The sequence below is a fragment of the Pogona vitticeps genome, chromosome 11 (assembly GCF_051106095.1).
Source record: "Pogona vitticeps strain Pit_001003342236 chromosome 11, PviZW2.1, whole genome shotgun sequence".
NCBI classification, from domain to species: Eukaryota; Metazoa; Chordata; class Lepidosauria; order Squamata; family Agamidae; genus Pogona; species Pogona vitticeps.
This window is the reverse complement of record NC_135793.1, coordinates 9,193,976-9,221,965: the sequence shown is the minus strand read 5'-3', so window position 1 is coordinate 9,221,965 and position 27,990 is coordinate 9,193,976. Positions and strand designations below refer to the sequence as shown.

The window sequence follows — 27,990 nt, the reverse complement described above, 5'->3', positions numbered from 1 at the left end:
ACACACACAGAGCAGAAAGATGTTTCAAAGAATGATCAAGTGGGGAAATGTGCCCGCACTTCTATGTGCTATGGAAGAGAGGCCTGTGCTTCTTTGTTTTAAAAACTGGGTTGTGATATCCACTCCACAGCTGCCTTAGCTGTAACTTTAAAACAGCAACTGTATTTGCTTCCTGTCTCTCTCCTGACTTACATCTAAGAAAGACATGGTGAAATCCATTTTGCCGTGAATGTTTGGACTTCAAAGTTCTTCACACTGATACAAGCCCAATGGATTTGTGTCCTTCGACAAAAGCTCGTGCATTGTATGATGATTTTTAAAGTGATCTATAAAGGTATTGCCTATTCCTGCATTCCTCAGACTTGTTTATTTTTATTTTTTGGTTTCTGCCTGATATGCCCTCCCAGACTGACATGGCCACCTCTTCTAGAACTGCCACATAACGTGCAGTTCTGGGAGACCAGTTAAAGCGTTCAATTAGAGACTAATCATTTCTCCTCTTTTTTCTTCTTGTTCTTGCCTGACTTTCCCTCTCAGGTTTGAAGCAGCTCTTCAGGAGGCTCATCAAGTGGACAAGCTGCTCTCTGAGTGCCATGACGATGAAGAGGCGCTGCAGGAAAAGTTCCCCTTCCTGGGGGTCCCTGTCACTATCAAAGAGGCCTTTGAGTTGCAGGGTACGTGCCTTGGGGAGCTCTACTTACCTTCCCTGAGTACCTACCGGTAGAGAGAAGAGGAAGGCATCCCGCCACTCCTGGTGCAAGGCACTCAACCACCTTTACAGCATGCATCCCTTTTGTTGAGTGGCAAAATTCCACAACCATCCTAAGGGAAATAAACATGATTTTTCACTATACATTTAAAGGATTCTTAAAATCAGAGAAAGAGAGAGAGAACCCCTTACATTTTTAATGGAATCTATGGCATCATAGAACTTGAACTATTTAAATAGTCTGGTGATTCCCTCCCACCCATTTTTTGCTGCTTTTCATTTTAGTGATGTTTTCTGTTGATATCTGACAGTGATGTTCCCTTGAATTGTCTTCCATGTGTTCAGTACAGGAGACAACAAGTTATTGCCTGCTTTCCTTTCTTTGCTTTCATTAATTTATTGTATCTCATTTATTTGTTTCCACCTTACTCTTCCGTGTAAAAATTTCCAGAACCCCTTACTGGGATAAGAGCAAAAGTTGTGTTAAATCTTAACTACAAGGAAAGTGAAATGATGGTGTATTTCCACCACCCCTTTCTTCTAAACGGGCACCCTGTCTGTTTCAGTTAGCGTGCACGTTATCCACGTTGGTTGTCTGGTCCTGGGGTAAAAGTAACAAATAGGAAGGGTTGCTTTAAGTACCCTGTCCTCGCTTCTCAGTTCCCTAAACTATACCCATCAGTTTGTTTCCATGAGAGGCATGTTTGTATGCTTGGAAAACATGATGGGGCATAAAGAGAAATTCATTGGATACCTCCTGAAATAAACTAAACCTAGGAACTATAGGTTCCTAATGTGTATTACTGTGGGGGAAACAAAATAATATAACATCTTAGAAAGGCAGAGCTGGAAGGGACCCTCTGGATCATCACGTCGGGGAGACCCTGTGGGGAATCGAACTCCCAGCCTCTGCATACCTAAACCTCTGAGCTCTCCAGCAGTGCCTTGTTTTATTACTGAACTCACATTTGTATACATAGATAAAATACCGAAAGTGACAAAGGATAAATTAGCTTGCATTTTTTTAAAAAATAACCAGCCGCTGTATTATGTTAATTATATAATTTCAATAATTATATCATTATTAATTATAAGCACCACTGATCACTCTTAATTCAGTCATAAACCATACTGACTTAAATTAGCAAGTGGTGGTGGTGGTTTTCATGTCTGCTGTGCAGTAGTAGAGACAGTGTCATGCTATGGATAAAATGCCAGGCTAGGATTCGGGAGGCCTGGCTTTGAATCTCCGCTGGGGTGGCCATGGTAAACCACTCCTTAAACATTGTGCACACCTTAGAAGCTCTGTCAGGTAAAGGTTCCCCTTGACCATTTGTCCAGTCGTGTCCGACTCTAGGGCGCGGTGCTCATCCCCGTCTCCAAGCCATAGAGCCAGTGTTTGTCCGAAGACAGTTCTTCCGTGGTCACGTAGCCAGCGCGACTAGACACGGAATGCCATTACCTTCCCACCATGGTGGTACCTATTTATCTACTCGCATTTGCATGCTTTCAAACTGCTAGGTTGGCGGAAGCTGGGACAAGTGACGGGACTCCCTCCATCACGTGGATTCGATCTTAAAACTGCAGGTCTTCTGACCTTGCAGCACAGAGGCTTCTGCGGTTTAACCCACAGCGCCACCACGTCCCTTAGAACCCTGTTAGGGTTGCCATAAACTGCAAACGACTGAACAGCCCATAAGAACTCCAGTGTAGTTGCATAGTTTCGAAGGGAAGGCAAGAAAGTCCAAAATGCAGGCGGTTGTGTTCATCTCCCCAGGCCTCCTCCAGAGAGTAGAGCATTATGTCACTGCCTGGTTATTTTGAATCAGCAGAAAATTTTGGAACAATGAGATAGGAAAAGGACAGTCTTGTGGGGCTTTGACAGGAGAGTCCTGAGGTGGCATGAGAAAGAGAGGCGCAAGGCGTTCCCAAACAGTGGAGGACGGCCAGCTCAAGGTTTTCTGCAATTTTCTTCTAGCATCTGGGAGTTTTTATTCACAGGGAACAGCCTGCTTTTCACAAAAGTGGCCCACTTCTTCAGAAGCGCAGGGTTATCTGTGCACCCGTGGGGTTGGGGCAGAATAAAATGAGATACAAAAAGTGACCATTCTGTTAATTAGTAATTAATACTGTCAAAAGAGCTGGTTAGCATGAACATCCTGGCAAAAGTATGGTCGGTTACAATGAGTCAGTTATGCCCAGGAGTGGCAAACCAGTGCTTTCCGCTAGGTGTGTACATTTTTGTATTTCTGAACCATTGCTTGCAGGATTTCCCAGGTGGCCTAGGCACTCTGATCTATATTCAGAACCTGTAACACATGAGATATATATAATTATCATTTAAATAATTAACAAAATGTCTTTTGTACTTCTGCATAACCTTTACACAGATACTTCCAATTCTTTATCAGTGGTTTTCTGGGTGTTTCCAAAGTCCTGTCACCATTTCTCTCTCCAGCCTTATATATGTCACATCAATATATATTTTGGACTACAGCTCCCATTACTCTTCGCTAGTGGTAAGAATAGATGGATGCTGCAGTCTGGCATTTGGAGGCCATGTGTTTTCAGTCTCCCCCAGTATAATGAGCTTAGAAGGTGAAGCGAGACAGTGTGTGTGGCTCTTAGATTTTGTCCCCATTTACTCTTCATAGACAACATTGATGATGCAGAAAGAGGGGCATTTTAGTCAAAAACTGTAGGAACAGCTACTCTCCCCCCCCCCCAGTGCTCATATTGTCTGGGAATGACGAGACGCACAGTCCAACATGTCTGAATGGCTCCAGGTTGATGAAGACTCGTGTGGGAAAATAGCCAGGGAACTATTACCAGGCCTGCCTGGCAACAGTTGATAACTCTCTGAGAAAAAAGACACTGCAGACTTTATCTTGTTAGTATTCAGGTACCGGTAGAGAAGAAGAAGAAGATGGCTACCTTCTTCACCCCAGACGTTTTTATTAAGCACGCAAAACAAGCAAAATTAGCGTAAGATAAGAATTTGGCCATAGAGGCGTCGTGTGGTTATCAGTCTTAAGGCATTCCACGCCTGCGCAGAGAGAGAATCATAGAACAATGCATCTTTATACTACAATAGCTTGATTATGCTAAACACCAGTGATGTATCCCTTAATAGCCACAAGATGGAACTTTAAACTACAAAATCCCCACAGACTCGTTCCTCTGAGCCGTGTTCCCTGCAGATGCCCCTATGAGTATTCACGTAACAACTTGAAATTACTGAATGTGTTCTTAGACTGCCAGACTAGGACTGCAGAAATCCAGGTTTATGTTCTCCTAGAACCATGAATTTCACTGGCTGACTTTGGACCAGTCAAACCTGCTCCACTTAACTTACCTCACAGAGTTGTTGCGGAGATCAAATAGAATCCTGATCTTCATGACAGGCTGGTGGCAAATGCATGAATAATATTTCCAGATATAAAGATGTGTTTTTTTATAATTGAAAAGAGACAGGTAATCTTGCAGTCGGGTTCAGTGCAAATTGCATGTGAACCTTGTCGCCATGATGGTTTCACTATTAAATTCAGCTCTATATTGCTTTTCTGCAATGGTGATCTGAGTGACGGCTCTTCGTGCTTTCCTTATTGTGTTTATGTTCCCTGTTCCTCAGATGGCTTCAAGCCTGTGATTAAAGCCATTTATCTCTCCCCAAGTCCTTAATTGTAGTTCAGAGCATTTGATGGAAAAGGTAGCATGGCTAACCAAGCAGCCACCCCGGCCCTCATCAGTCAAGCCGGCTTCTGCATTACTAGGATAAGTCAAGAGAATCTAGGTAGGGGTGGGGAGTGGACAGTCAAGATTCAGCCACAACATTACCCGTTTGTGCAGTTACTCTTCAGGCCCTACTGCTTGTCTAAACTGTATCCCTTTGTTCAAACAAATATGCATCCATGCATGCATGGACATAGAAAGAAGGTGCGTTTGCAGAGATAGAGATGATTTGAGGAGAGATCTATGGTTCCCCCATATGTGTATTACAACTGCCAGCACCCTCCTCTGCATTGATGCTGTTAGCTAGGACTAATGGGAATTGGAGTCCCCACAATATCTCAAAGGCCCTACGTTGCCCTCCCTTCCTCTGTGCTGTACAAACTGTACAGATGGAGGGTGAGAGCTTTGGAACATCAAGAAACTGGCTGAAAAGAGGAGGCCAATAATAAATCACACGATGAGCCAAATCTATTTTGCTCTTTTAAAATGTGTTTTCATTAATTCCCTTTTGTTTGGGTGAGCCATAGAGCGGTGGCGAGTTGCTCCCATTTGCTGGGATACTTGAACGATGAGGAGGATGCTGCTTTATTTATTACAGGCCAGAAATAGTTGGCCTGAAACAGAACCCACGTCCTTGCTTGATGCAGAGTCACAGAGGAGCCCAATCTGTGCCTTCTTATTCCCGCCACATTACAGCCGTTTTTGGGACGGTGCTGGAATTTGAGTGTGTAATTGGGATGCCGTGGAGTGAGCGGTTGATCCCCAGCATCTGGCCTCATCAAATTCCTTATTAAGGTTATCTTGACTGGTGTGGAAATCTCCAACTTCGTTTCGTTTTTGTTTCCCTCTCCGCATCAGGGCTGCCCAATACCTCTGGCCTGGTAAACCGCCGCAACATCATCTCCAGGTCAGACGCTGTTGTTGTCTCGCGCTTAAAGCAAGCCGGAGCTATTCCGCTGGGGGTGACCAACTGCAGCGAGCTATGCATGTGGTTTGAGTCGAGCAATCGTGTTTATGGCCGAAGCAACAACCCATATGACCTTCAGTGCATCGTAGGAGGCAGCTCGGGTGAGTGCTGGCGCCCTGGTGGAGGTCTGTGGGGTTCATTTAGGTAAAGGTTCCCCTTGACATTTAGTCTAGTCATGTCCAGCTCTAGGGCGTGGTGCTCATCCCCGTTTCCAAGCCATAGAGTCAGCGTTTGTCCATAGACAGTTTCCATGGTCACGTGGTCAGCGCGACTGGCACGGAACGCCGTTACCTTCCCACCGAGGTGGTCCCTATTTATCTACTCGCATTTACATGCTTTCGAATGGCTCGGTTGGGAGGAGCTGGAGCAAGTCACGGGAGTTCACTCCATCGCGTGGATTCGATCTCACGACTGCTGGTCTTCTGACCCTGCAGCACAGAGGCTTCAGCGGTTTAACCTGCACCGCCACCATGTCCCTTCATTTACTTTGGCCTAAATCCTGCTGAATAAATAGCAACCCTGCATCACTGGCAGAGTTGGAGTGCCGCTACTTCAATAGTTTTTTGCTTTGGTCCGGGGACTGAGCTGCTGTGAGATGATTGTGGGCAAATTGAGGTCAACTCATCTCAAGCCTTCCCCTTCGAGAGGTTTTCAAAGACAGCCTCCTTTGAAGCGATCCACCCCTGCATGGCCGCTCTTGATTCATGGAGCCACCAGGCTTTGAGGTTGGCTTATTTTGCTGTTGGGGTGGGTTGTTTTTTTATTCTATTGGATTTGAGTCACTTTGCTGTTTTTATATGTACACCGCCCAGAATAGTAATGGGGCTGTGTGTAAATGACAGAAATAAATAATAAATGAATAACTCCTGAGATGGAAGGATGAACTCTTTAATTGCCAACAGTCTCACCCTTGCTAGTGACATTGTAATCCTTACTCAGGGGCAATGTATTTATTTAAAATATTTTTACTCCGCCCTTTTTCTTGGAAAAGGACCCAAGGCGGCTTATAACACTGAAAGACAATATTTAAAGTTGAAAACAATGACTATACAACAGTGGTTAACATAATTAAAATACCATCGTTAAAGCTAAGAACAGTGGGTATAAAGAGCATCTTACATCATTAAAAGGCAATGTTAAAGCTAAAAACAACAAGTATGTACGTATTTTTTAAAAAAGATTTAAGAGGATGCCCGTTTGTGTATTTTAAGTTACCGTATAACAGATGTTGTGAGTGGGAACTGTACGTGTTCTTTGGGACGATGCCAGTCTGGCCTTTGTGTTCCCCCAGGAGGAGAAGGCTCTATTCTGGGAGCGGCGGGCTCTGTGATCGGGGTAGGCTCAGACGTTGGGGGCAGCATCCGCATGCCTGCTTTCTTCAATGGAATCTTTGGACATAAACCCACCACAGGTACTGGCTGTGCTTCTAGTTCTCAGCACTTTAGTGAGAATAGGGAGAGAACATCCACTTGTACTGTGAGCTGGACCTCACGGACAGCTCCTTGGAATTCAGGCACCTCGTTCAGAAGAAGTGTCGTGACTTGTCTAACTTCTGGTGCACACTAAGATTTCTCTAATTTAGATTTAGGATGGTGTAGAATGAAGATTGGGATTTACTGGTCCGTTTATTGAATGATTTCCTACAGATTGTTGAGGGTGACTGACCCCCAGTTGTTCTGCAATCACAGAACAAATGGACTCTGCTACCCCCTTAAAACAGGCTTTTAAAATTCTAGATCTCTACAATTATGTTGATTTATCCTCCTGTGTGCGTGTCCACTATTGCATGGCTTGTGGAGTGGAGGAGGCTGTTGGTTCCACCTCCTGTTACCTGTTTGCATCTGGCTGTGCCCAAACAATAGACTCTTATGGCACCTGAAAGATTAACATGTTTAACCAAACGTAGACTGTAGCCCATTCCACCTGAATTAATGCCAAATGAAAGCTTAAAGTTTTTACTGGCCAACATGGCAATCCACTCCCAATATGTTTTGTGTCTGGTTCCACTTGATGGATTTTGGTTTTTTTAATACTAAAAGCAACCACAACCACAACAACCATGCCTTGTGTGTATAAGTGAAAATGTTGTAATTGTGTCCTTAGAACATTATTTTTGTTGTTCACTGATAAGGTACTTACAAAACCTATAAAGGAACTGAATATCCTTTAACAGAGGTCTTAAAGGTCACTAAAAACCATAGAAAGCCCAGTCTCTTTTGTATATTTGACATTCATATTATTTCTACCATTGTTATTCTACGACAGAGGTTCTTACAACACAAGCTTCAGTGGAATAAATTTTAATACCAAACAGGCCGTCACCCCACAGTTAAATAACACATTGACGTTCTTACTAACCTTCTACGATCTCTATATTTTGATGGCATGTATAAATATTTGCCATGTTATATTTCTCTCTTATGTCTGAGGAAGTGGATTTTATCCATGAAACCCCACATTAAAATATAAGAGTCTTTAAGGCACCACCATGTTTTTGTGTTTTTATCACTTGCTAGTTTCTTTTTATTTTGTTTTTGCCAGTAATCAAAGGTGCTGGAATTGGGTAAGTGATGCCCATAGATGAAAACAGTGGCTGGAATCCTGTTGCGTAGCATAGTAAGTCATAACTAGAGAAGGCTCACTGAATTAGTGGAGATTTAAGTCTGTTCCTCTATATGTTTCATTGGTTCAGTGGACCTGCAGGTCGCTGCATTAAGCAGTAGGATTTCAGCCCTTGCCTGTAGGCTCACAGTCAAATAAAGATGAGAAAGAGGGAATGAGAGGGAAAGGGGAAAGCAAATATGAGAGTTAGTTGTACATTCATTGGCCATTGAATAGGTTTCAAGTTGATTTCTCCTTAGAAAAAAGGGAGAAAATGTAGCCATCTAATGGCCCCCGCCTAGTGGAGTGTCCAGCCTCTTTCTCCCTTCAGACCTGCCATCCCAAGATAACTCGCAGTAGACACATAGTTCCTTCTGGAAGGAAAAGTATTTATTTATTTATTTTATTTTATTTACTTGATTTATACCCCACCCATCTAGCTCAAAAGACCACTCTAGGCGGCTAGTTTTTTTGGGGGCCTCTGTGAATCACTCTATAGTTAATCTGCGCATATTCAGAGCTTCATCAGAATATTCTAGAGCTTCTGCGGTAGCAAAGGAAAATACATTAGCATAGGCGCTCCCTTCAGTTTCTTTCAACCACCTCGTTAAGAGCCTTGATCATTGCTTCTGCGAGAAACGAAAGAAGGAAAGTTATTGAACTTTATTTATTATTATTATCCTTATTATTTTCAAAAGATACGCTCTGGCCTTAAGGAGGCTCCCACCTTTCCGTTGTTTTCTTTTCTAAATCGGTTCTCGGTTCATGGCCTTTTCAGGCCCATTTAAAAGCTGTGTAACCTGCGATAACGAGAGCTCACTCTGACGGCCATGCAAAATGCCTTTTTTGCCTTGGTGAAACCATCAAGCTTACTCTTCCCCTCACTGCAAAACTTTAAACGCGGAGATCTCCTCAAGCTTTGGCTCTGGGAGCAATCTTTAAGCCATGGATGAAGCTGTTTCCGAAGCGACAGAACAAGGCCTGTCAGCTACTCCCTCTTGTTCCGCTCTGCTCTCGATATTGACAGTCAGACGAGTGCACAAAGCCAAACATTCGATGTTGAAACACCTCGATACTGACCCTTTCGATATTGATGATGCTTTGGATGCTTCTTCGGCATCAGAACTGTCACCACTGAAGAAGGTCAAGTCTTTGAAATCAAAGCCTTCCACAACCATTTCCCCAACTCCACAACCACCGGAGTCTGGGAACCTCATCTACGTCGGTTCTCTTTCAGATGAGGAGGCATTTCCACCTCATCAACCTCACCATTGCAGTCTCCCGAATAGGAACAGCATGTGGATCGACTCACGGCTTCCCCTGATAGCCCGCAACAGTCCTCGGGCTCTCTGGGTGAGTCTTCACAAATTCCCTCATCAGACATCCATGGCGCTAAACGCAACCAGAAACTGTGCCTTACTCTGCCCCTGTAGGCCTACCACCTCGACCTCCAGCACATCAACAAAGGCATCAAGCCTCTATGAGCATCCACTTGCCTTCTTGCACGGAAAGAGACCATCATCGGGATGCCATTTGCCCCAATCGTTGCCTAACGGAGAAGTCTGCCAAACACTATTTTTCATGTCTCCATTCATCCTTCTCATGGGCCTTACCTATGCTTCCAACTTGAACTCAGACCTACCAATTCAAAGGACTTCCATTCAGACTCGCAACAGCTCCCCAAGTATTCACCAAATGTTTACCTCACACTTCACAAAATTCACATCTCTCCATACATCGATGCCTGGCTGCTCATAGCACGCTCCCATCACAAAGCACAACGAGACATTCGCTTCCCTTTGTCTCTTCTTCAGGATCTTGGCCTTGCAGTAAATCTACACAAATCCAAGTTAAAATCCACAAAGCTGGTTCATTATATAGGAGCAATTATAGACTCCAAACATGCTCGGGCATTTCTTCCAACAGACAAACGCCTCAGTCTAATCTCCTTACTACGTTCCTTCACTCCTCATGCGCCCGTATCTGCCTTAACCGTCCAACGTGCTTTAAGCACTGTGGTGTCCATGACTGCTGTGGTTCAGCATGTTCGCCTCAAAATAAGATAACTCCAGGCATGGTTCCTAGCCTTGTTCAACCCATTGACAGACTCACCACATATGTTGCTGCGGGTCACTCCAGAACTCGCCTCCCAGCTTACATGGTGGCACTCCACTCAGAACCTGATGATGGGACGGCCTTTTCAACAACCCCACCCACAAATCTAGGTTACTACAGATGCCAGCCTTACCGGCTGAGGTGCCCGTTTCAGATCTCTGCAAATCTATGCCCGGTGGTCACAAAGAGAGAGACTGCTCCATATTAACAAGCTAGAACTCTTAGCAGTAATAAAAGCTTGCAAAGCTTTCAAAAACCATCTCGTCAGCAAAATGGCTCAAATAGCCACAGACAACACCACCATGATATATTCTCAAACAAGGGGACACTCACTCCCCAAGTCTTTTATACCTTGCGGTCGACCTGTGGGAATGGTGCCTTTGTTGTCCACTCTAAGTTACACATTATAAGTTATGCATTATTCATAAGTTGTATGATAATGAGGTTATGAGGCAGAGCTAAAGGGGCTGCTGTAGAGAGTCAGAGAGAGAGAGTCAGAGAAAGATGGAGAGGAGAATAGTTTGGGGTTTTGAGGCAGCGATTGTTTAAGGAGTGATTAGGCAGTGATTAGTCAGAGTGTGACCAGTGTTAATCAATATAGAAGAGATTAAAGTAAAATGTTGAAGCTTTGTGGAACTTTAAGAATGTGCTTAAGAATTATACCTGAAACCACATGTAATCAATGAACCTGTTTCTGTTAAAAAGTCAGTACTGGATGGACCTTAGTCTTTCATAAGAGATAAGTTGATAAAGGGGTCAACTGGTGGCAGCGTGTCAAGAGGCATGTTGGGAAAACTTTATGAGCTCTGGGGTTGGGTGAAACAAGCAGGGGCCACGGGGTAAACGCCACAGTGCCTCTCTCATCACATTTGTCTCACGACAATACATATAGCCAGTCAAGACAACAATCTGGCAGATTTCCTCAATGGAAAAAAAAATCTCAAGCCCATGAATGGGAGCTAGATCAATGTGTTTTTCCTCTCCCTGTGCAAACGATGGGGCACACCCGCCATCGGCCTCTTTGCCTCCCGGGTAAACTGGAAATACAAGCATTACCGCTCATAAGCAAAACCCCCCACGGAGTTCATCGACCGTTGGCCCAAGTCACTCATTTACCTGTTTCCACTGTTCCCGCTCCTCTACAAAGTTGTAGTCCGGCTTCACCAGGACAGGCCCAATGCGATCCTGACAGCTCCATGGTAATTATGACATCCATGGTTCCCAGTTTTCCACCAGCTGTCATCTGACATTTATCACCTGCTCCGTCTACCTCACCTGCGCATACAGAACAAAAATAAAATTCTCCACCCAGATCTCCCTGCTCTTCATCTTGCGACGTGGAGGATTTGGCCTCACTGATGTATGTCATTCATCATGTAAAGAAAGCTTCAACCATTTTCCTGAATGGAAAAAATTTCAAGCTTTTACTGTAGCATCATCTTTTTCCTCAACCAACTCCTTTCTTACCACTGTCTTAATGTTTTTTTTATTGCAGTTAAAAACTAAGAGTCTTTCTCTCTTGTCCCTCAAGGTCTACATTTCTGCAGCTAACTTTTTCAGTCAACGTTTCCTCAAGGGACTATCATACCTGTACCATAGATGTCCACCTTCCACCACCTCAGTGGTTACGAATACGAAATATTTTATTACGGTCATTGACCAGCAAAATCAAGACACATTATTAAATTTGGGAACATAAAAACAATCTAAAAACATTAAAAATACTAAAACACCAAAGGACTAAAAACATCCATATACATATATATAAAACCACATTCAATGTCACTGACATTGGTCCTTCAACAACTTACAAGGGCCCTGTTTGAGCCCCTGGCGTCAGCTGACCTCAGGTTACTTACCTTCAAAACGATATTTGTTGTGGCCATCACATCAGCTCAACGTCCTAGTGAACTTGTGGCCTTAACATCTGACTACCCTTATCTCCAGTTTTACCCAGATAAGGGTAGATATCTGTTTTTTTGTAGATATTTCTTTTCTCCCTAAGGTTGTCTCCCAGTTCCAGCTATTCCAACCTTTAGTTCTTCCTTCTATTTTCCATCTCCTTCTACTTGTTAACAAAGGATCATCCGTGCTCTGGATGTAAGACAGGCTTTGGCTTTTACTTAGCCCTCAGTCAATCCTTCAGATGCTCAGCTAGACTTTTTGTCAGCTACCAACTTCCTGCCAACAGCCTTCAAGTTACCTCACAGAGAATATCTAACTTGGTTGTGTCTATCATCCAGCTTGCTTATCGGCTTGCTCAAGTTCCAGTGCGACGGAATATCCGTCCTCATTCTAGGGCATTGGTGATGGCGTTTCCTTGGGGTGTCCCCGTACCAGACATCTGTGCCTCTGCCATGTGGCAGCCATCCACATTTATGAATCACTGCACACTAGACATCCAGCAGTAATCTGATGCTGCTTTTGGGCGTGCTATCATCTACCTTGGTGAGACATGCTCCTCCGGGTACAGTAGCTTTTTAGTCACCCATAGTGTGATTCACAGAGGCCACGAAGAAGAACGACAGGTTGCCTACCTGTAATTGTAGTCCTTCGAGTGGACCTCTGAGATTCACATGTCCCAACCTGGCTTCCCCATTGTCACGCCCTTTTCTTTATGTGATGGTTGACCTAACTGAAGGGAGAACCTTGGTGCCAAGGTACATATACCGGGGGGAGGGGTCTATGTGAATGTATTTTCCTTTGCTACCACAGAAGCTCTAGAATATTCTGACGAGGCTCCGCGCATGCGCGGATTACCCATAGTGTTAATCACAGAGGTCCACTCGAAGAACTAAAGTTACAGGTAGGTAACTTGTCATTCCTTGCAGCTGCTGATTCTCTGGCCGGTAGACTGGGATGAGTTGGTGTCCCATCCTGGCATGTTGTTTTTTCTGGAAGGCTGGGCTGGGCTCTGCTTTTCTTGTGCACAACTTCACCCCTATGTGCGCACGTGACTCTGCCCCCCCCCCGCCACGCAGGGTTTCATTGTGACCAGAAGCAAAATGGTTTGGACGTGATTGCTGCATAGAGGAGGAAGAAAGCTGCGCTGAGGGAGGTGGGGGCATGCACGCGCAGCTTCGAGGAAACCTTGGCTGGAATACAATCTTTTCGTCACCTTTGGTCTCCTGGTGGCTGGTGAATGTGTTCCTCCATGAAGCTCTACAGTCCCACAATAACGGGCAGATGGAGGGGTAATTATTTATGAAAAAAATGATTTAGGATTATGAATTTGAAATATGTGTTTGTGTAGGTGTGGTTCCCTGTGAAGGCCAATTCCCAAATGCTGTCGGCATCCGGAAAAACTTCCTGTGCACTGGCCCCATGTGTCGTTATGCAGAAGACCTAGAACCCATGTTGAGGGTCATGGCTGGACCGAATGTCGCCAAGTAGGTGCTTTTTGTTGTTTTGGAGGGCATCATAAATCCTGACTGACTGGGAAGCACAAACGCTTTTGGTGTTTAGTCTTGGAATCGCTGGCTCGGCCACCGGAGCCTCTTTCTCAGCATATGCAACAAAAACATGCTGTTTAGTCACAGGTCTACATTCTGTCCTTCAGAAAGTCCTTTGTTACACGAATGTGGGATATTCCTTTTGTGCCCACGATTCAAAAGACCAGGAAATGGCCTGACCTGGCCTGCCAAGGTCATGCTTGCATTACAGGGAAGAAAAATGATAATAGCTTTACATAGCAAAGGCTAGCCTGAATGTGGGTCATATCCACGTAGACCAAGATGGGTTCACCACTGTTCACAGAAAAATCCTAAGTAAGGCCATATCCCGCAGCCTGATCTCCTTTTTGCATCAGTGAACCAAAACTGATCTCACCCAAACACAAAGCAATTGTCCTGGCTGTTTTTCAACAAGTTCTCTAGATAATTACTGCTTGGGGCATAAACTAGTCTGCATGCCCAGGAGAAATGTGACTTGCAGTGGAATGTGTGCACTCAGGTTTCTGCCTGTTGAGCTGTAACATATCGGATTGTCGTGCCGTTAAGGAGTAACTGGTATTGTTGTTGTCATGGGACAGCCGGTCGCTTCTGTCTCATGGTGACCCTAACAAGCTTGTTTTGCACAAAGTTCAAAGAGTGGTTTACATTGGCACTCGCTGTCTTGCCCACCAACTCAGGTGTTCAGTGAGAGAAAGAGTCCTCTCAGGTGGGGACGCTGTCCGTTCACACCACTCACAACTGGAACCTGAATTTGTAGAGAAATGTATTTCCCTTAAGGTCAACCTGCCATTGCTGGGCTTCCCCAAAGTCCCCTTTAAGTCAGAGAGAACGGCACCCTCTGCTCACAGGACTAGCTATGCCATGGCTTCTGTCTGCCGCCCCTCCTTCTGCCTCTTCCATTCCTCAAACGGCTACTCCTCACACACTCAACTGCACTTGTGCCCTGTACTTTGGCACAGTTCCCACCCACGACTGGCTGCCTGCTGCTCTGACCGGCCTGCCCGTGCTGCCCAGGGCGTCTGGTCGCTCCCCAGGGCAGCCTGTCTTTTGCTTGCCCAATGCTGCTGGCATTTCCCGCTGGCATCCCCACTGTTCAGGGTTTGATGTGTAAGGCCTGCTACCGTCACTTCCTTAAATCTAGGCACAGCTGGCTGTTGGTGTGCACTCTTTTTGTCTGGCACAATTGCTGGGAAGGTGGCAGAGGACACAAAGAAAGACTTTTAAAAATATTTTGCCTGTGTGTCTATTTTAAAGGTGGAAATAATGACTAACTCGGTAACAGCGTTCTAGATATCTGGAAATTCTGAATTTTTAAAATTCCATATTCTGAATTCAAAGGGCTGTAATTTGCAATATAAATTCTGAATCTGAATTCTGGTGCTAGTGCACATCTCTAATATTAATAGTTTGTGATCAGAGAGACTAAAGCTTCTCCATATCCTGCTTCCAGTTACAGTGGTGCCTCGCTTAGCGATTGCTTTGTTTAACAATGTATTCGCTTAGCGATGGGGTTTTTTGAGGAATTTTCCGCATCATTTAACGATGTTCTCGATGGGCGATTTTCACTTAACGATGTCCGTTTTCGCTCATTTAAAAGTTCATTGCATTCCAATGGGGAAAAAATTCACCAGAGATTAACGAAGACTCAGAACAAAGCCAAATTAAGTTTGCACCTGTTTCACAAGGTGCTCTAACGATTCTAAGCATTTAAAACAGGTTTCAAACATGTTAAGACACTTTTAAATGAGCGAAAACGGACATCGCAAAACCATTGGAATGCATTGAATAGGCTTCAATGCATTCCAATGGGGGAAACATTGTTTCACTTAGCGATGTTTCCTATGGGGATTTTCGCTTAAGGACGGTAATCCGTTCCCATTGGAACGGATTAACCGGTTTTCAATGCATTCCTATGGGAAATGGTGTTTTGCTTAGTGATGTTTTCCCATAGTGATGTTTTTTTGGAACCAATTAACATTGTTAAGCGAGGCACCACTGTACTTAGTCTGTTTGATTTCTGTATTGACCATCTGGTGATGTTGATATGTATAGTAATCTGTTTAGTCATCTGTTTAGAAGCAAATATTTACAACAAACAGATGGTGGGCTCTGCAAAATTCTTCGTTTCATTTTCCTAGGCCATATTTTCCAACAGTATTTGATTCTGCTTTGTTTCCTACTTTTGTCTTCCATTCACCAGTGATTATAAGCATGCCTTGTTTTTGTGTGTGCTCAATTTCTGCCTGGAATCTTCCATAAAAGCTTGCAAATTCTTCATCTTCAACATCTGTAGTTGGAGCATAGACTTGAATGATGGCTAGATTAATAGAATTTCCACAGAATCTGACTGCTGTTTTTCAGTCAGACCTTGCATTGTAGCAATTAACTGCTGGTGCTATGTCTTGCCTCAGTATTAGAGCCACTCCGTTTCTTCTGTGCTTCTCATTTCCAGAGTAGATAACTTTGTAGTTGTCTGATTGAAAATATTGTGTTCCAGTCCACTTTTTCATTGATACTTTGATTGATACTTCTCACATTTCATGTTCCAGTTCTATGTGTTGTACAGCATAAGGGCTTTCCCTTTATTTTGTACATGTCAGCAACTACACATCCTTTCAGCTTTAATCTAGTTGCATCATTAGTGGCAGTGATATTAGTCCTTGTCCTTTGTTTTTCTTCAATAGTTAACTGAGTGCTTTCTGACTGGGACTCTCATATTCCAGCACTATCTCTTGTTTCGTTTTTGGACAATCATCATTGGGTGTCAGATTTTCTCAGATTTCGGCATTACAGAATCTATGTAGATGTTAGTGGTGCATCCCCTCTCTTCCTGAATTATCATTTGCAGTTCAATGAAACATAGGACAGCAAATCATGTCAACTATTTCTTTGGCTTCCTCCCTAATACAGATTTTTTTTTTGCATCATTGCCTTGTGTTTGGAACATTGGTGACATTTCAGGTTATTTTTGGTTCTTTTAAGAACCAGAAAGGCTCACATTAAAATAAATATTTTTTGTTTTGTTCCTCTTACCCATGTTAAGTGCCTTTTCACTATATTGTAGAACTCTAAAAGGCAGGAACAGTGATCCACCTAGTTTTGAGTCCTTTCTTGCCATGGCATTCTGTACAGAACAGGTAAATATTTGTGAATCAAATCACTGCCCCAGGCTGCACCCCTTTGTACCAACTAAGTGTTCCTCAATTCTCACTTTTGACTGTCTTCTTCCTTCTTCCTTAGGTTGAATCTGGACGAGGAGGTGTCCCTGGGCGATATAAAATTCTATTCTATGGAGCATGATGGAGGTAGTATTTTTGTCTCCCCAGTGGATCTGGAGCTTCTTCAGGCACATCGGAAGGTCAGAAGAAGTTGCATCTTTGTTCAAAAAAGCTTGAAATATTGTTACAGCGACAGGATGTTGACTTATTGTTACTTATTACAGGCATTTGTTCACCCCTATCCTGCACACCAAGGCTTCGGGAGCAACAATAAGAGTTACATAAAAAGCTCTGTTTTAAAAGAAATACAAAAACAATTTATTGAAATTGATTTGTTTTTTTAAAAAAAGGCAACACAATTTCAAATTGAAATAGTTTAGCAAGGATGGAGCCAGCTTAACTTTGCTTGGGAAGAATTCTGTAATGGGAAGTGCTGATGTAGAAGAACACCCTGTCTTTTATCCTCTCCGAGCAAGACATCAAGGGGGGGGCATACATACAGGAGGACTTGGGGCAAAGATGTCCAATTCCAGACATGATCTCTCCGATAGGAGCCTGACGGGAGGGAGCGGTCTTTCAGCTGTCCAGGCCCCGTTCTGCTTAGGTAGGAGTTTGGCTAAGAGGTAGATTAACTTCTGTGAGCCCTTGTGAGTCACAGCATGTTTGAGCGCCATGTTATCCAGAAACATAAAAGGGGCTGTAGCTCACTGAGGGAGAGGCTTTATCTATGGAAAGTCCCAGGTTAATCTCCACATATGGTTGGGAAAGAGCTGTTGATATACTTTAGCTTGGTATTATTTTAATGGACTTTCTTTAAATGAAGTAGTCTGACTATATTTAAGGGACATGGAGGAGGTACATGCTGGGAAAAATAGTTACCATTACTGGGTTTCATTGGCTCTGTTTTTGTCCAGACTGGTATCTGGTCAATCATAGGGTTCATTGCTTGATCAAAAGGATAATCTAGCTGGTAGGTGTGTTTCTCTGTTTAGCAAAAGAGAACCTTGATGTCTTTTTGACCTTTTGAGACTAAATTGTTTCATAAGCTTTCATGTGTCTGCGAAGCACCCTCTTCAAAAGATTAAAATGACAAACTGAAGGCTTCTGTAGATCTTTGATACCTAAACTAAAGGACATTTATTCATTATTCTTCTGAACTGTGATCCCTCTTGTTAATGGGGACATGGAAAAACTTAGTGTGGTTGGTTGACACAGAGGAATCCCTGGAGAATATTGAGCATTTTGTTCTCTGTTATTCAATGGAAGGGGACTCCACAAGCAAGCATATCCTGTTACTTGAAGCATCCCTGCTTTTTCAGAAGTCATCCAGATGTTCAGCTGTGACCACCAAGCAAGACACCCTGTGAAACTGCATGTACTGTATATACTCAAGTATAAGCCTAGTTTTTCAGCACAGTTTTTTGCTGAAAAAGCACCCTCTTCGGCTTATACTTGAGTCAGTGTCAAAATTACATGTGTTCTCCTGCAGTGCGGGTGTTCTCCGGACTTGCACACTCATTTATGGGCGCCTGCAGCCTCTGTGGGTGGTCCAATGACCCATATTAAGTACACTGCATTTCTGCTTCCAGGACACCCCATCCTCCTCCTTCTGCATATTCTATATACCCACCTTCCTCCTCACCTTTCTCCTCCATCCTCTGTATCCCTCCATCTTGTTACACAGCAGTAGAGCAGTAGATAAGCGCAGCATCTGGTATGAGTCGGAGGCAGTGAAGTGTGTGTCTCGCAGCTTAGAAGGGCAGTATCTTCAGAAACATTTAACCTACTGATGCCTCAATTAATGTAATTTTATTGGTATCTTTATTTTTGAAATATACCAGTAGCTGCTGCATTTTCCACCCTTGGCTTATACTCGAGTGAATAAGTTTCCCAGTTTTTTGTGGTAAAATTGGGTTCCTCGGCTTATATTCAGGTCGGCTTATACACGAGTATATATTGTATATCACATGACACATTCCCTTCCTTGGTGATTCATAGCTGAACATCTGAGTGACTTCCCAGCTTTCTGCAACCAACTAGCAGGAAGTGAGGTACCAGCTTCTTGTAGTGTCATTAGAACTGCATGAATACTAATTAGCTGGTTGCTAGTAGGAAATCTTTAAAACTTTCCATTCCTCCCCTGAGCATTGCAGGTCCTTGGGTGGTCTTTGGCCAACAGCCTTCCCACTCATCCTCTAACAGCTCTTTCTAAAAGGCATAGCTAAAGGCAGCCCTCCACCGTTTGCTGGATGACAACTCCCATCGGCTCCAGCCATTGTGGAAGAGCAGTGCAGAAACATCTGAAGGGCGGTACTCACTTACTAGAATAAAATGGCAGGAGATGACCTGAGTTGCTCTCTCTTTTTTTCTGTCTTGTGCTCAAGGTAGTGAAGCACCTGGAGACAGACCTGGCAGCTCAAGTGCAGAACGTCACAATTCACAATATGAAGTATTCCTTTGAGATTTGGTCTGTCATGATGTCTGCCCAAACCAGTGATGGCCAGGTATGGAAAAGGCCAAGCGCCGGGGGGGGGGGCTCTTTGGTTGATATTCTACAGAATACCAGGTGGGATTCTTGGGCCTCCCCTTTATCTCACATGAACCCAGAGTGTGCCCTGCCAGTGCAGCATAATTCTGTAAATGCACAGTGCCAGGGGAACAGCACGGATGACAGCCAAAGTCACTTGGGGGGGGAATACTACACTTGGGTGTATGTGTGTGTAAAAAGTGTTTAAAACCCAACTTGAACAAAGTAATGCTGCAGCAATATATATATATATATATATATATATATATATATATATATATATATATATATATATATATATATATATATATATATATATATATATATATATATATATATATATATATATATATATATATATATATATATATATATATATATCTCAAAAAGGCTACAGTGAAGGCTCTTCATTTGCTGACTTTCAAGGCAACACTGAGAAAGTTCTTTGGCGAAAGTTTTTAGCCTGGAACTTCTCCCGAGCACCACACGTTCCCTGTGATTTAATACCTTAGTTGCAAAGCCTCTGCAACAACAAAGCAATCGCCCTGCTTGGCTTATCAGATGAGGTAGCCTTGAAGAATCTAAGAAGCCACAAGGAATGCTGGAAGGCTTCCCTCTCCAGCTACGTCCTTATCTCTTTCTTGCTACATGCAGTATGTGGATTTGTTAAATGGTGATCAGCAACAGTTAGCTTTGCAAACGGTGGTTTCTCCCTCCACAGTAGCTTGGACTGTCAGTGTCTCCTTCCATAATTCACCAGCCATTCTCAACCTATTTTTTTTAGCCATGGCCATAAACACAAATCAGGCCAAATCAGGATTGTATAACTTGCAAAACGAACCTTATAAGATGGTGTGTGAATAACTTTTTCCAGTCTGTTTCCCCCTTCGAATGCGCCAGGGCCTCCAAGGAGGTCAAATGGCTCCCACTGAGAATTTATTATTTATTTAAAATATTTTTACTCTGCCTTTCTCATTAAAAAAGACTCAAGGTGGTTTACATTACATTAAAAGACAATATTTAAGGTTAAAAACAATGAGCATACAAAGGCGGCTTACAGGAATAAAAAGACAATTTTTAAAGGTATAAACAAGAAGTATATAAGTCTTTAATAAGAACAAACAAATACCATTCTGAGAAATGGTAAACACAAGCTATGCTAAAAACACATTCAAAGCAGTAAGGTACAACAGTCCATTAAAAAAAAAACTCACTTGGGCAGACAATCACTGAGGGAAAGCTGGCCTGAAGAGAAAGGTCGTTGCTTGCTTGCAGAAGGACAGCAAAGATGGAGCCAGCCTGGCCTCCAGTGGGAGGGAGTTCCACAGTCTCTGGGAGCGACCACCGAGGAGGCCCTCTCCTGTGTCCCCACCAGACGCTCCTGTGAAGGGGGCGGGACTGAGAGGAAGGCCTCTCTGGAAGAGGGGGCCATTGTTCCTGGATAGGAGTGGTGGCCAGCTTGAGAGAGGGTTGAGAGTTTGCACCATTTCCCCTTTTCTAGACCTCTGTAGGTGGCATGTCCAGTTTCCAGTAAAGCTGGTAGTAAGCAAATGGTCCCTGCTCATTTTCGCTGCTGAAATAAGTTGTTCTAGCCAAGAATCCCTCTGCCTGGAGACAGAGGGATTCTCCAATTTTCACAGGAATTTAAAAAACAAGGCTCAGGAACGTGGGTTTGGGGGTGCTGAAGGAATGTCCTCCATAAGCCGAATGCACCTCGCTGTTATTAAAGTAAATAAGAAAAGAGTTTGGGAATAAATGGTCCCTTGACAGTAAAAGCTAATCATGAGCAGAAGCAGGAAATAGTTGGGGCTTCTTTGCATCACTGCTTTCTAATGCATATTATTTTGTAGGAAACACAGGCATTCACAGACTTGCTGGGGGACCACGGAAAGCCGGTGTGGCCATCCTGGGAGCTGGTGAAGTGGACGTTGGGAATGTCTTCACACACCCTTCCAGCCATTGGTAACACCCCTTATTTCTGAACTTTTTGACAGTTGTGCTTCTCTGTGCTTATCAAGTGCCGTTTTTTGAAAAACACTAGTTTTGACAAGGATGCTCGGGTGTTTTGCCTTTTGAGTGGGTTGAGAGGAATTTGGGATGTAATCCTGCTTGGGGAACCAGAAGGTGGCGCTCACGTTCAGGACTAGCTCAGAGGATGCTAAGAATTAACGGGTCGTGAAGAGAATTCTAGTTTTTGCTGCCTCTTGGTGTCGTGGGAAACTTGTCTGGAGATGGGAAACTGTGGTTGCACCACTGAACGTGCACGGACTGATGCCCACCCAAAGTTGTGTGCAAAACTATTACGTATCAAGTGCACATTAAAAGATAATTAAATAAATACTGCCGCTTACTCCTGAAACTACTGCTTGTCTCTAATCAGTCTTTGTCTCTGTGTTGCTTCCCCCCTCCCCCATTAGCTCTAGGAATAACTGAGAAGTTTCTGAAATATACTCCAAAGCAGAATGCAAAGCTAGCAGCCAAGGCACAGAAGCTTCAGGCTGAGATGGTGAATTTACTGGGGAATGATGGTGTTCTCTTATACCCGTCTCATCCTGTCGTAGCTCCAAAGCATCATACTCCCTTGGCAATGCCTTTTAATTTTGCCTACACAGGTAAGTTATCATGATTGTTTTCAGTAGTAGCAGTAAAACTCTGTGTACATTGTAGTTTACAGAGCATAGGCATATAGAGAAGGACAGGTTGCTGTCCCAGATAAGTTACAATCTAAGTTTGGCACAGGAACGATAGGAGAAAGGGAAGGAATTAGAGGTGGAATTAGTAGACTCTAGGGGAGTAATACTCTGTTATTTTAGTTGCCCCAGGCTGCTGTTTCCGCTGGGTGTTTTCAGGCATAGAATGAGTTACAGCAGGGCAGAGAACTTTGACCGTATGTTTAATTTCGCTTTCAAATGAGCCGTTTTAGCTGTGTTCTTGCTGTCCTCAGTGCGAGCATCTTAAAAGAAGTCACATATTGTAGTACTCTTTATAAATACTCCTAAGAACCAGGGCTTGGTCTGTCTCTTGCATGACTGAATCATATAGTGGAGCACAGCTTTCACATATATGCGCATGCACATCCTTGTCACAGCAAAACCCAAACTCGCCCTGCTGCAACTTCTAAACTATAAGACTCTTTGGCATTTTGGCTAACAGAGCACAGTGGCCATTCTCAAGCCTATGACTATTCAAACAGAAGTAAGTACTGTACTTTGAATGTTTGTAAATGAGGTCAGAATAGAAAACGTACCTTATTTTTCCATGTATAAGACTATACTTTTGCCTAAAATCTTTTAGACTAAAAATTGAGGGTGGTCTTATACACGGAAGTAAGCTGAGGAGAGAACAAAAACAAGTGGAGGGGAAATCAGGGATCAAAGCGACCCTGCAGCACTTTGATTCCTTTCCCCCTACACTTGCTAAGCCCCACTTAGATTTCTTAATTTTGGGTTAGAAAAGTGGGGGGTGCGTCTTATACATGGGGGCGTCTTATACACAGAAAAATAATGGTAACTTACTGCTGCCAGAGGGCTGTTACAAAAGGCCCGATGATGGGTGCTGGTAGCCCCGCGTGCTACCTTTCTGTGACCAAGGAAAGTCAAGAATCACCTCATAACCTTGTTGATCGCTCCCAGTGACAGACTGCGTGGTATTGTGATAGTGTTCTAGGTAAACGTGGAAGGAACATTCCCAGGGTTATTAAAGCCCTTTGAGCCTCTTTCCTGTGCTTTGTTCTCATTTCAGCGATCTTCAACATTCTGGGCTTACCTGTGACCCAGTGTCCACTGGGCTTGAACAAGGATGGCCTCCCGCTGGGCATCCAGGTGGTGGCTGGACCTCACAGTGACCGCTTGACGCTGGCGGTGGCACGATACTTGGAGAAGGCCTTCGGAGGCTGGGTTTGCCCGGGCACCTCTTAGCGCCTCTTCCTTGGGATCGGGGACTGCCAGAACCGGAAGACCCTCCTACTTGCAACGGCATCTCAAGTTGTCAAGAGCTCTGATTTGGCTTTCCTTGCAATCTGAGGAGGCTTAAATAACACCATGAACCTACCCTCCATGTTCTATGTTTCCTCCTCTTAAGCAGGCGGCCAGCGGGGAGCGTGTGTGTTTAGTTGCACTTTTTTCTCCACGCCCTCATTCTTATCAGACAGTAACCATGAGAAGCTTGGCCGGGACGATACTGTCTTTTTTTTCTCTCTCAGGGAAATTTGATTTGGGCAATCATTGTTTTTGACTCAGGACAATCTGATTGTGAACTGGGGAAAGAAATCATGTATGTTTTTAGTCTTGACGATGGGCCTTGGTTGGACAAACGTCTTCTTGAGAACCTTGCTGCCATTATTTAGCTTTTAATACCACACCAGATCCAAGGACAGCAGGGAGAGACTTATTCCTCGCTCAGTAGTTTTCTGGGAGGCTTTCCCTGGCATCTCGCCACTTGGGCAGAATACTGAGAACAGTACGAGAGAGAGAGAGATTGATCCATCTTGCAGTTTCACCCTTTCATGGACTCCTGTTATAGCTGGGGTTGGTCTTTCCATGCTCTGACATTTGATTTGGCTGATGGTGTGAGATTCGTGGCCCACTTGTTCACAACCTGTGGTTTTCTTAGATGTTCTGGACTTCATCTCTCATAATCTGACCACTTGTGGAGGTTTCAAATATTGGAGGACCACAGGTCGAGAACCACTGGGGTAGATTCTCATTTTTCTTATCGGATGGCACATTGGGAAAATCAGGGACAGCAGTTCATAAGGAAGGATGAATCAAGTATTTCCACCTGTATACCTTCTTCCTCTGCCCTGGATAGACGAGGGGCAGGTTTCTCTTGCGCTGTGAGGCCCAGTCTCTGCGAGGGGAAGGCCTTTTACTGCTGCTCATCAATCCTTACTACATTCCATAATCACCCACTTGACCAGGTGCACGGAAACATGGGGAGCATCAGCCATGTCTTATGAGCTAATTAAAATGAAATGTATGTTCTTGCGCTGCTGTGTAAAAAGAACATTATAGATTATGTGGTTTGTAGTCTTCAATTCTAACACTTAAGCACCTTTGACCACAATCTTAACACTTCAAATTATCACAAAGATGGGAACCAGCATGTTCATGGACTCCAGACTTAATGGGAACACTAATTATGTAAATAGGTCATCCTCTTCTCCAAGTGTCAGACGTAAAGGAAAGATAGAGGAAATGATTACAGAACACTTTCAGCTAAATTGGCTCTCCACAAAATATATGTATATTAAAAAGGCTTCTAAAACACTGTAGTCTAACTACAAAAATATAAAGTGTGTCCAGCACTTTGTGGATAATTTGCAGTAGAGGCCAGAGTCACCCTGATATGGGGAGGCAGGGAGAGTCACTGTGCCTGAAGCCCCATAGTGAGAATAGCAGGGGGCAAGGCCCAGATTTCTGGGGTGCCTTATTTTGCAGCCAGAGTCTTCAGTTCTTTGGGGTTTTTTTGGTTTTCATGGGACAGAAAGGTGCTTCAAGGTGGAAGGTTCAACCTGTGACTTGAGTCTCTTAATTGGGAGGAAGGTGGAATATAAACGAATGTGTGAATAGTGTATGACTAGGCCCTGCTTCCCCAGGATTATCATTATTCTAGCAGGTCTTCACCACCATGCAGATAAGGAACTGGTTTTTTTTTTAAAGGGGGTGAGAGAGATTGCAATGATGCTGAATGGCTCAAGGTATGGTACGTGAGTACTAGAGATGGGCAGCAACCAGAAAACCCATGGTTTGTGGTTCGTGACTAACTATGAACCACCATCAACCCCTGGGGAAATGAACTGGTTTGCAGCTTGGTTTTCCGGTTAGTGTCGGGGGGGGGTCGTCCATATCTGCTCCTTCCGCCTCAGTCACCGGCACATGCTTAGAGGCAGAGGTGGGCTCTTGCCAGGAAAGCCAAGCCCGTTGCCTCTGAGGATGGTACCTGCAGTAGGAAGGAAGCAGCAACTGGGGGTGGGGGGAAGGAGAGGGCGGGCATTCCCTTTTGCCAAAACAAACGAAATGCCAAAGGGGGAAAAACAGGTTCAATGATCCAGCTCAAAAGTGTAAAGGGTTAACATCAAACACCTGGATATTGTTGGGAGTCCTCGACACCAAGCACTCATTTCCCAATGATGATAGAAAACAGGGTGATTGCACAGAAGACTTTTCCAGTGGATGTGCTGGCTTGGCACAATGGGGCTGCCATGTATCTGGATGGCGATCGATGGAGAAAAATCGTAAAACATCACTCTTCCTAAACTGCGCTCTGCCTCCTAACCTCGCAGCTGACCAAGGCACGTCCAGAATACTGTAACTAGAGAGAAGATCAGAAAGAAGGTCTTAACTGGTAAAGCAGTAGAACAATGGAACGTGGTGAGCACGCAGACGCTGGAGGTGTTGAAAAGAAAGTTGGACAGCCATCTGTCAGCAGTCCTTTAACTTCAATTTCTGCATTGGGCAGGTGGGTTGGGCTCAATGGCCTTCTAGGCCCCTTCCAATTTCGTGATTTATGATAACCTGCCATCTTCAGAGAAACTCTCCCAAAACTTGCAAAAAATGCAGTTTTTAAAAAAATCTATAAGGGGGGAAAAGTGTTAATCATTAGAACATATTGTATTCCTTGGTGGTAGCTGTTTAGTTATGGAAGCCCCTGTTGTCTTGTGTCTTCACACATTATTGCTGGCCTGAAACATATTTAAAACTCAGTTTGTTCAAAACAGCTAGAACATGGATGCTTCCGATATCAGAAGAGTTGAATGTGACGCCTGCAATGTTAGGCTTCCCTGCTCTGGCTGTAGATAAAGTCCAGGATGGCTATTCTTTGAATAAGGTCAATGGAGAAGACAGTGAAGGTTGAACACTTGAATGTTCAGGCATTCAGAAAAATAAGGGTGTGTGTGTGTTAATTTAAATGCATGAGTAACGAGGGACAACTCTAGCCCATCCCCTTGGCTACAGCTGTCTACAGAGGAAAGGAAGTGTCACCTGAAAAGAGCAATAGCTGTGGACGCTTTGAAATTAATGAAGGCTTGAGTGATTGACAACCCTTTCACCACCCAGTAAGGCAATTGATTCTTCTTTCCAAGAAAGGTAAAATCTCAAGCGGCTTCTACAGGTTTTTAGCCACTAGCCTGAGATGTGTCTTTGAGCAACAGACACAAGACAGCCAGCGTGGTGTGGTGGTTCGAATGTCAGACTGGGACTCGCAAAACTCGGGTTCACATTCTGGCTTGGCTGTGGCAACACAACAGGAACCTCAGACAGCCTCTTGGGTCTGTCATAATTCAGAAATAACACGATGGGCTTCAGAACCTGAAGCCCCAACATCTGTGCAGGATGATTCTCGGACTTTTCTACTCCAGTTCCCTGTCCCCCCCAAAAAAGCTCTGCAATGTCCAGCTTGATGATGGAGTTTGTATTGGCCTGTTTTTAGAGCTTTTCAGGGGTTGAATAAAGCTATTTCTCACCCTTTTTCAAGAATCGGGTGGCTATTCTCTTTTTTGTTTAAACTTCTCAAAGAGGACTGAGTATCCATGTCAGTCTTTCTGGACAGAATGTAAAGGCGTTACTGGAATATAGAAGCCATGGTGGGGGTGGGGAGCAAATGATCTGCTTGATTACAGCTTAGGTGATCCCCGTGGAGAACATGTGGCCGCTCAGAATCCTGAACAGGCAGCACATTCCTCTGAAGAGGTAAGCCCATACAGTCTTTTTAGGAGAAGGACCTTAAAAGGAGTCAGATAGTGGGGTCTGTCTCATTCCATATCATCGTCATCATCACTGACTGAGATGACGGCTGTGAGAACAGAAGAAAGATTTTGTAGCGTTTATTTCTTAAATCTCTAGGCTATTCCTCTGGGCAGCGTACAGCAAAATGCAAACAGAAAACAAAAATGACGAAGAAAAAAAACACATCCCTATAACCCACCGACATAGAACAAACAAAATTGGGAGTGACAATATTAAAGATTTAAAGACTTAAACAGAAGGTTCTTGAAAGTGTGACTGAAGAGCAATGGGATGTGTTCTATGGTAACCGCTGAGAAGGCCTGGTTCCTAGTGATAGGGCTTCCGGCTGGCCGTCCGTGGCATCAGGGATGGGGAAGGGACAGGTGGGAGAACAAAACCAACAGCTGGGCCGTATCTTTCCTAGGACCTCCTGCAGTTCCGCCGTCCTTTGCAACCTTTCAGGTTCTAAACGCTCCTTATCAGGCCAAGTGATCAAGCATTAAGGCTTCGGGGAAGGAGCCTGCAGGTCCAAAAGTTTGACTCAGTGCTTTAGCCACGATGTCAGCACAGTCCTTCTTGAGGTCCAAGATGGAGGACCTCCTCTGCTTCATAGTGCCAACAGCCCTCCCGGAACTGCTGGGGCTGAGCAAGTGTTGGTGTGCCAACCCAAAGGAGGGAATGGTGCACATCAGCAGCGACTTGGCGTTTGCCTCCAAATCCAGACATGCCCCCAAACTGCAAGTGTGTCCTGGTATAAATTGCTCTCTGTGCAAGCTCACCCAGCCAAAGGAGGCACTTGGCCAAGAGGGAGTGGCAGGGTTTGAAACAAAAAGTACTTGGATTAGCAGGGTGAGCCTGGAGGGGAAGGGCACCTGCAGACCAAACCTGCCCCTGAGACAATAGGGCGGGAACACCAATACCAGCTTAGGGTGTGGTCCCATG

General features: G+C 44.2%; 1 protein-coding gene across 1 annotated transcript in view; it reads left to right on the top strand.

The window, feature by feature from the left end:
- The window catches only part of FAAH2 (fatty acid amide hydrolase 2), a 31,365-nt gene extending 7,028 nt beyond the window's left edge, over positions 1 to 24,337 (top strand). The window contains exons 3-11 of the mRNA XM_020804685.3: positions 538 to 674; positions 5,300 to 5,509; positions 6,700 to 6,819; positions 13,378 to 13,513; positions 16,817 to 16,934; positions 19,179 to 19,298; positions 21,172 to 21,283; positions 21,739 to 21,933; positions 23,063 to 24,337. Coding sequence (XP_020660344.3) covers positions 538 to 674; positions 5,300 to 5,509; positions 6,700 to 6,819; positions 13,378 to 13,513; positions 16,817 to 16,934; positions 19,179 to 19,298; positions 21,172 to 21,283; positions 21,739 to 21,933; positions 23,063 to 23,238 — 1,324 coding nt within the window. The 3' untranslated portion in view covers positions 23,239 to 24,337. The remainder of the gene's footprint in view (positions 1 to 537; positions 675 to 5,299; positions 5,510 to 6,699; positions 6,820 to 13,377; positions 13,514 to 16,816; positions 16,935 to 19,178; positions 19,299 to 21,171; positions 21,284 to 21,738; positions 21,934 to 23,062) is intronic.
- The last annotated feature ends 3,653 nt before the right edge of the window (positions 24,338 to 27,990 follow it).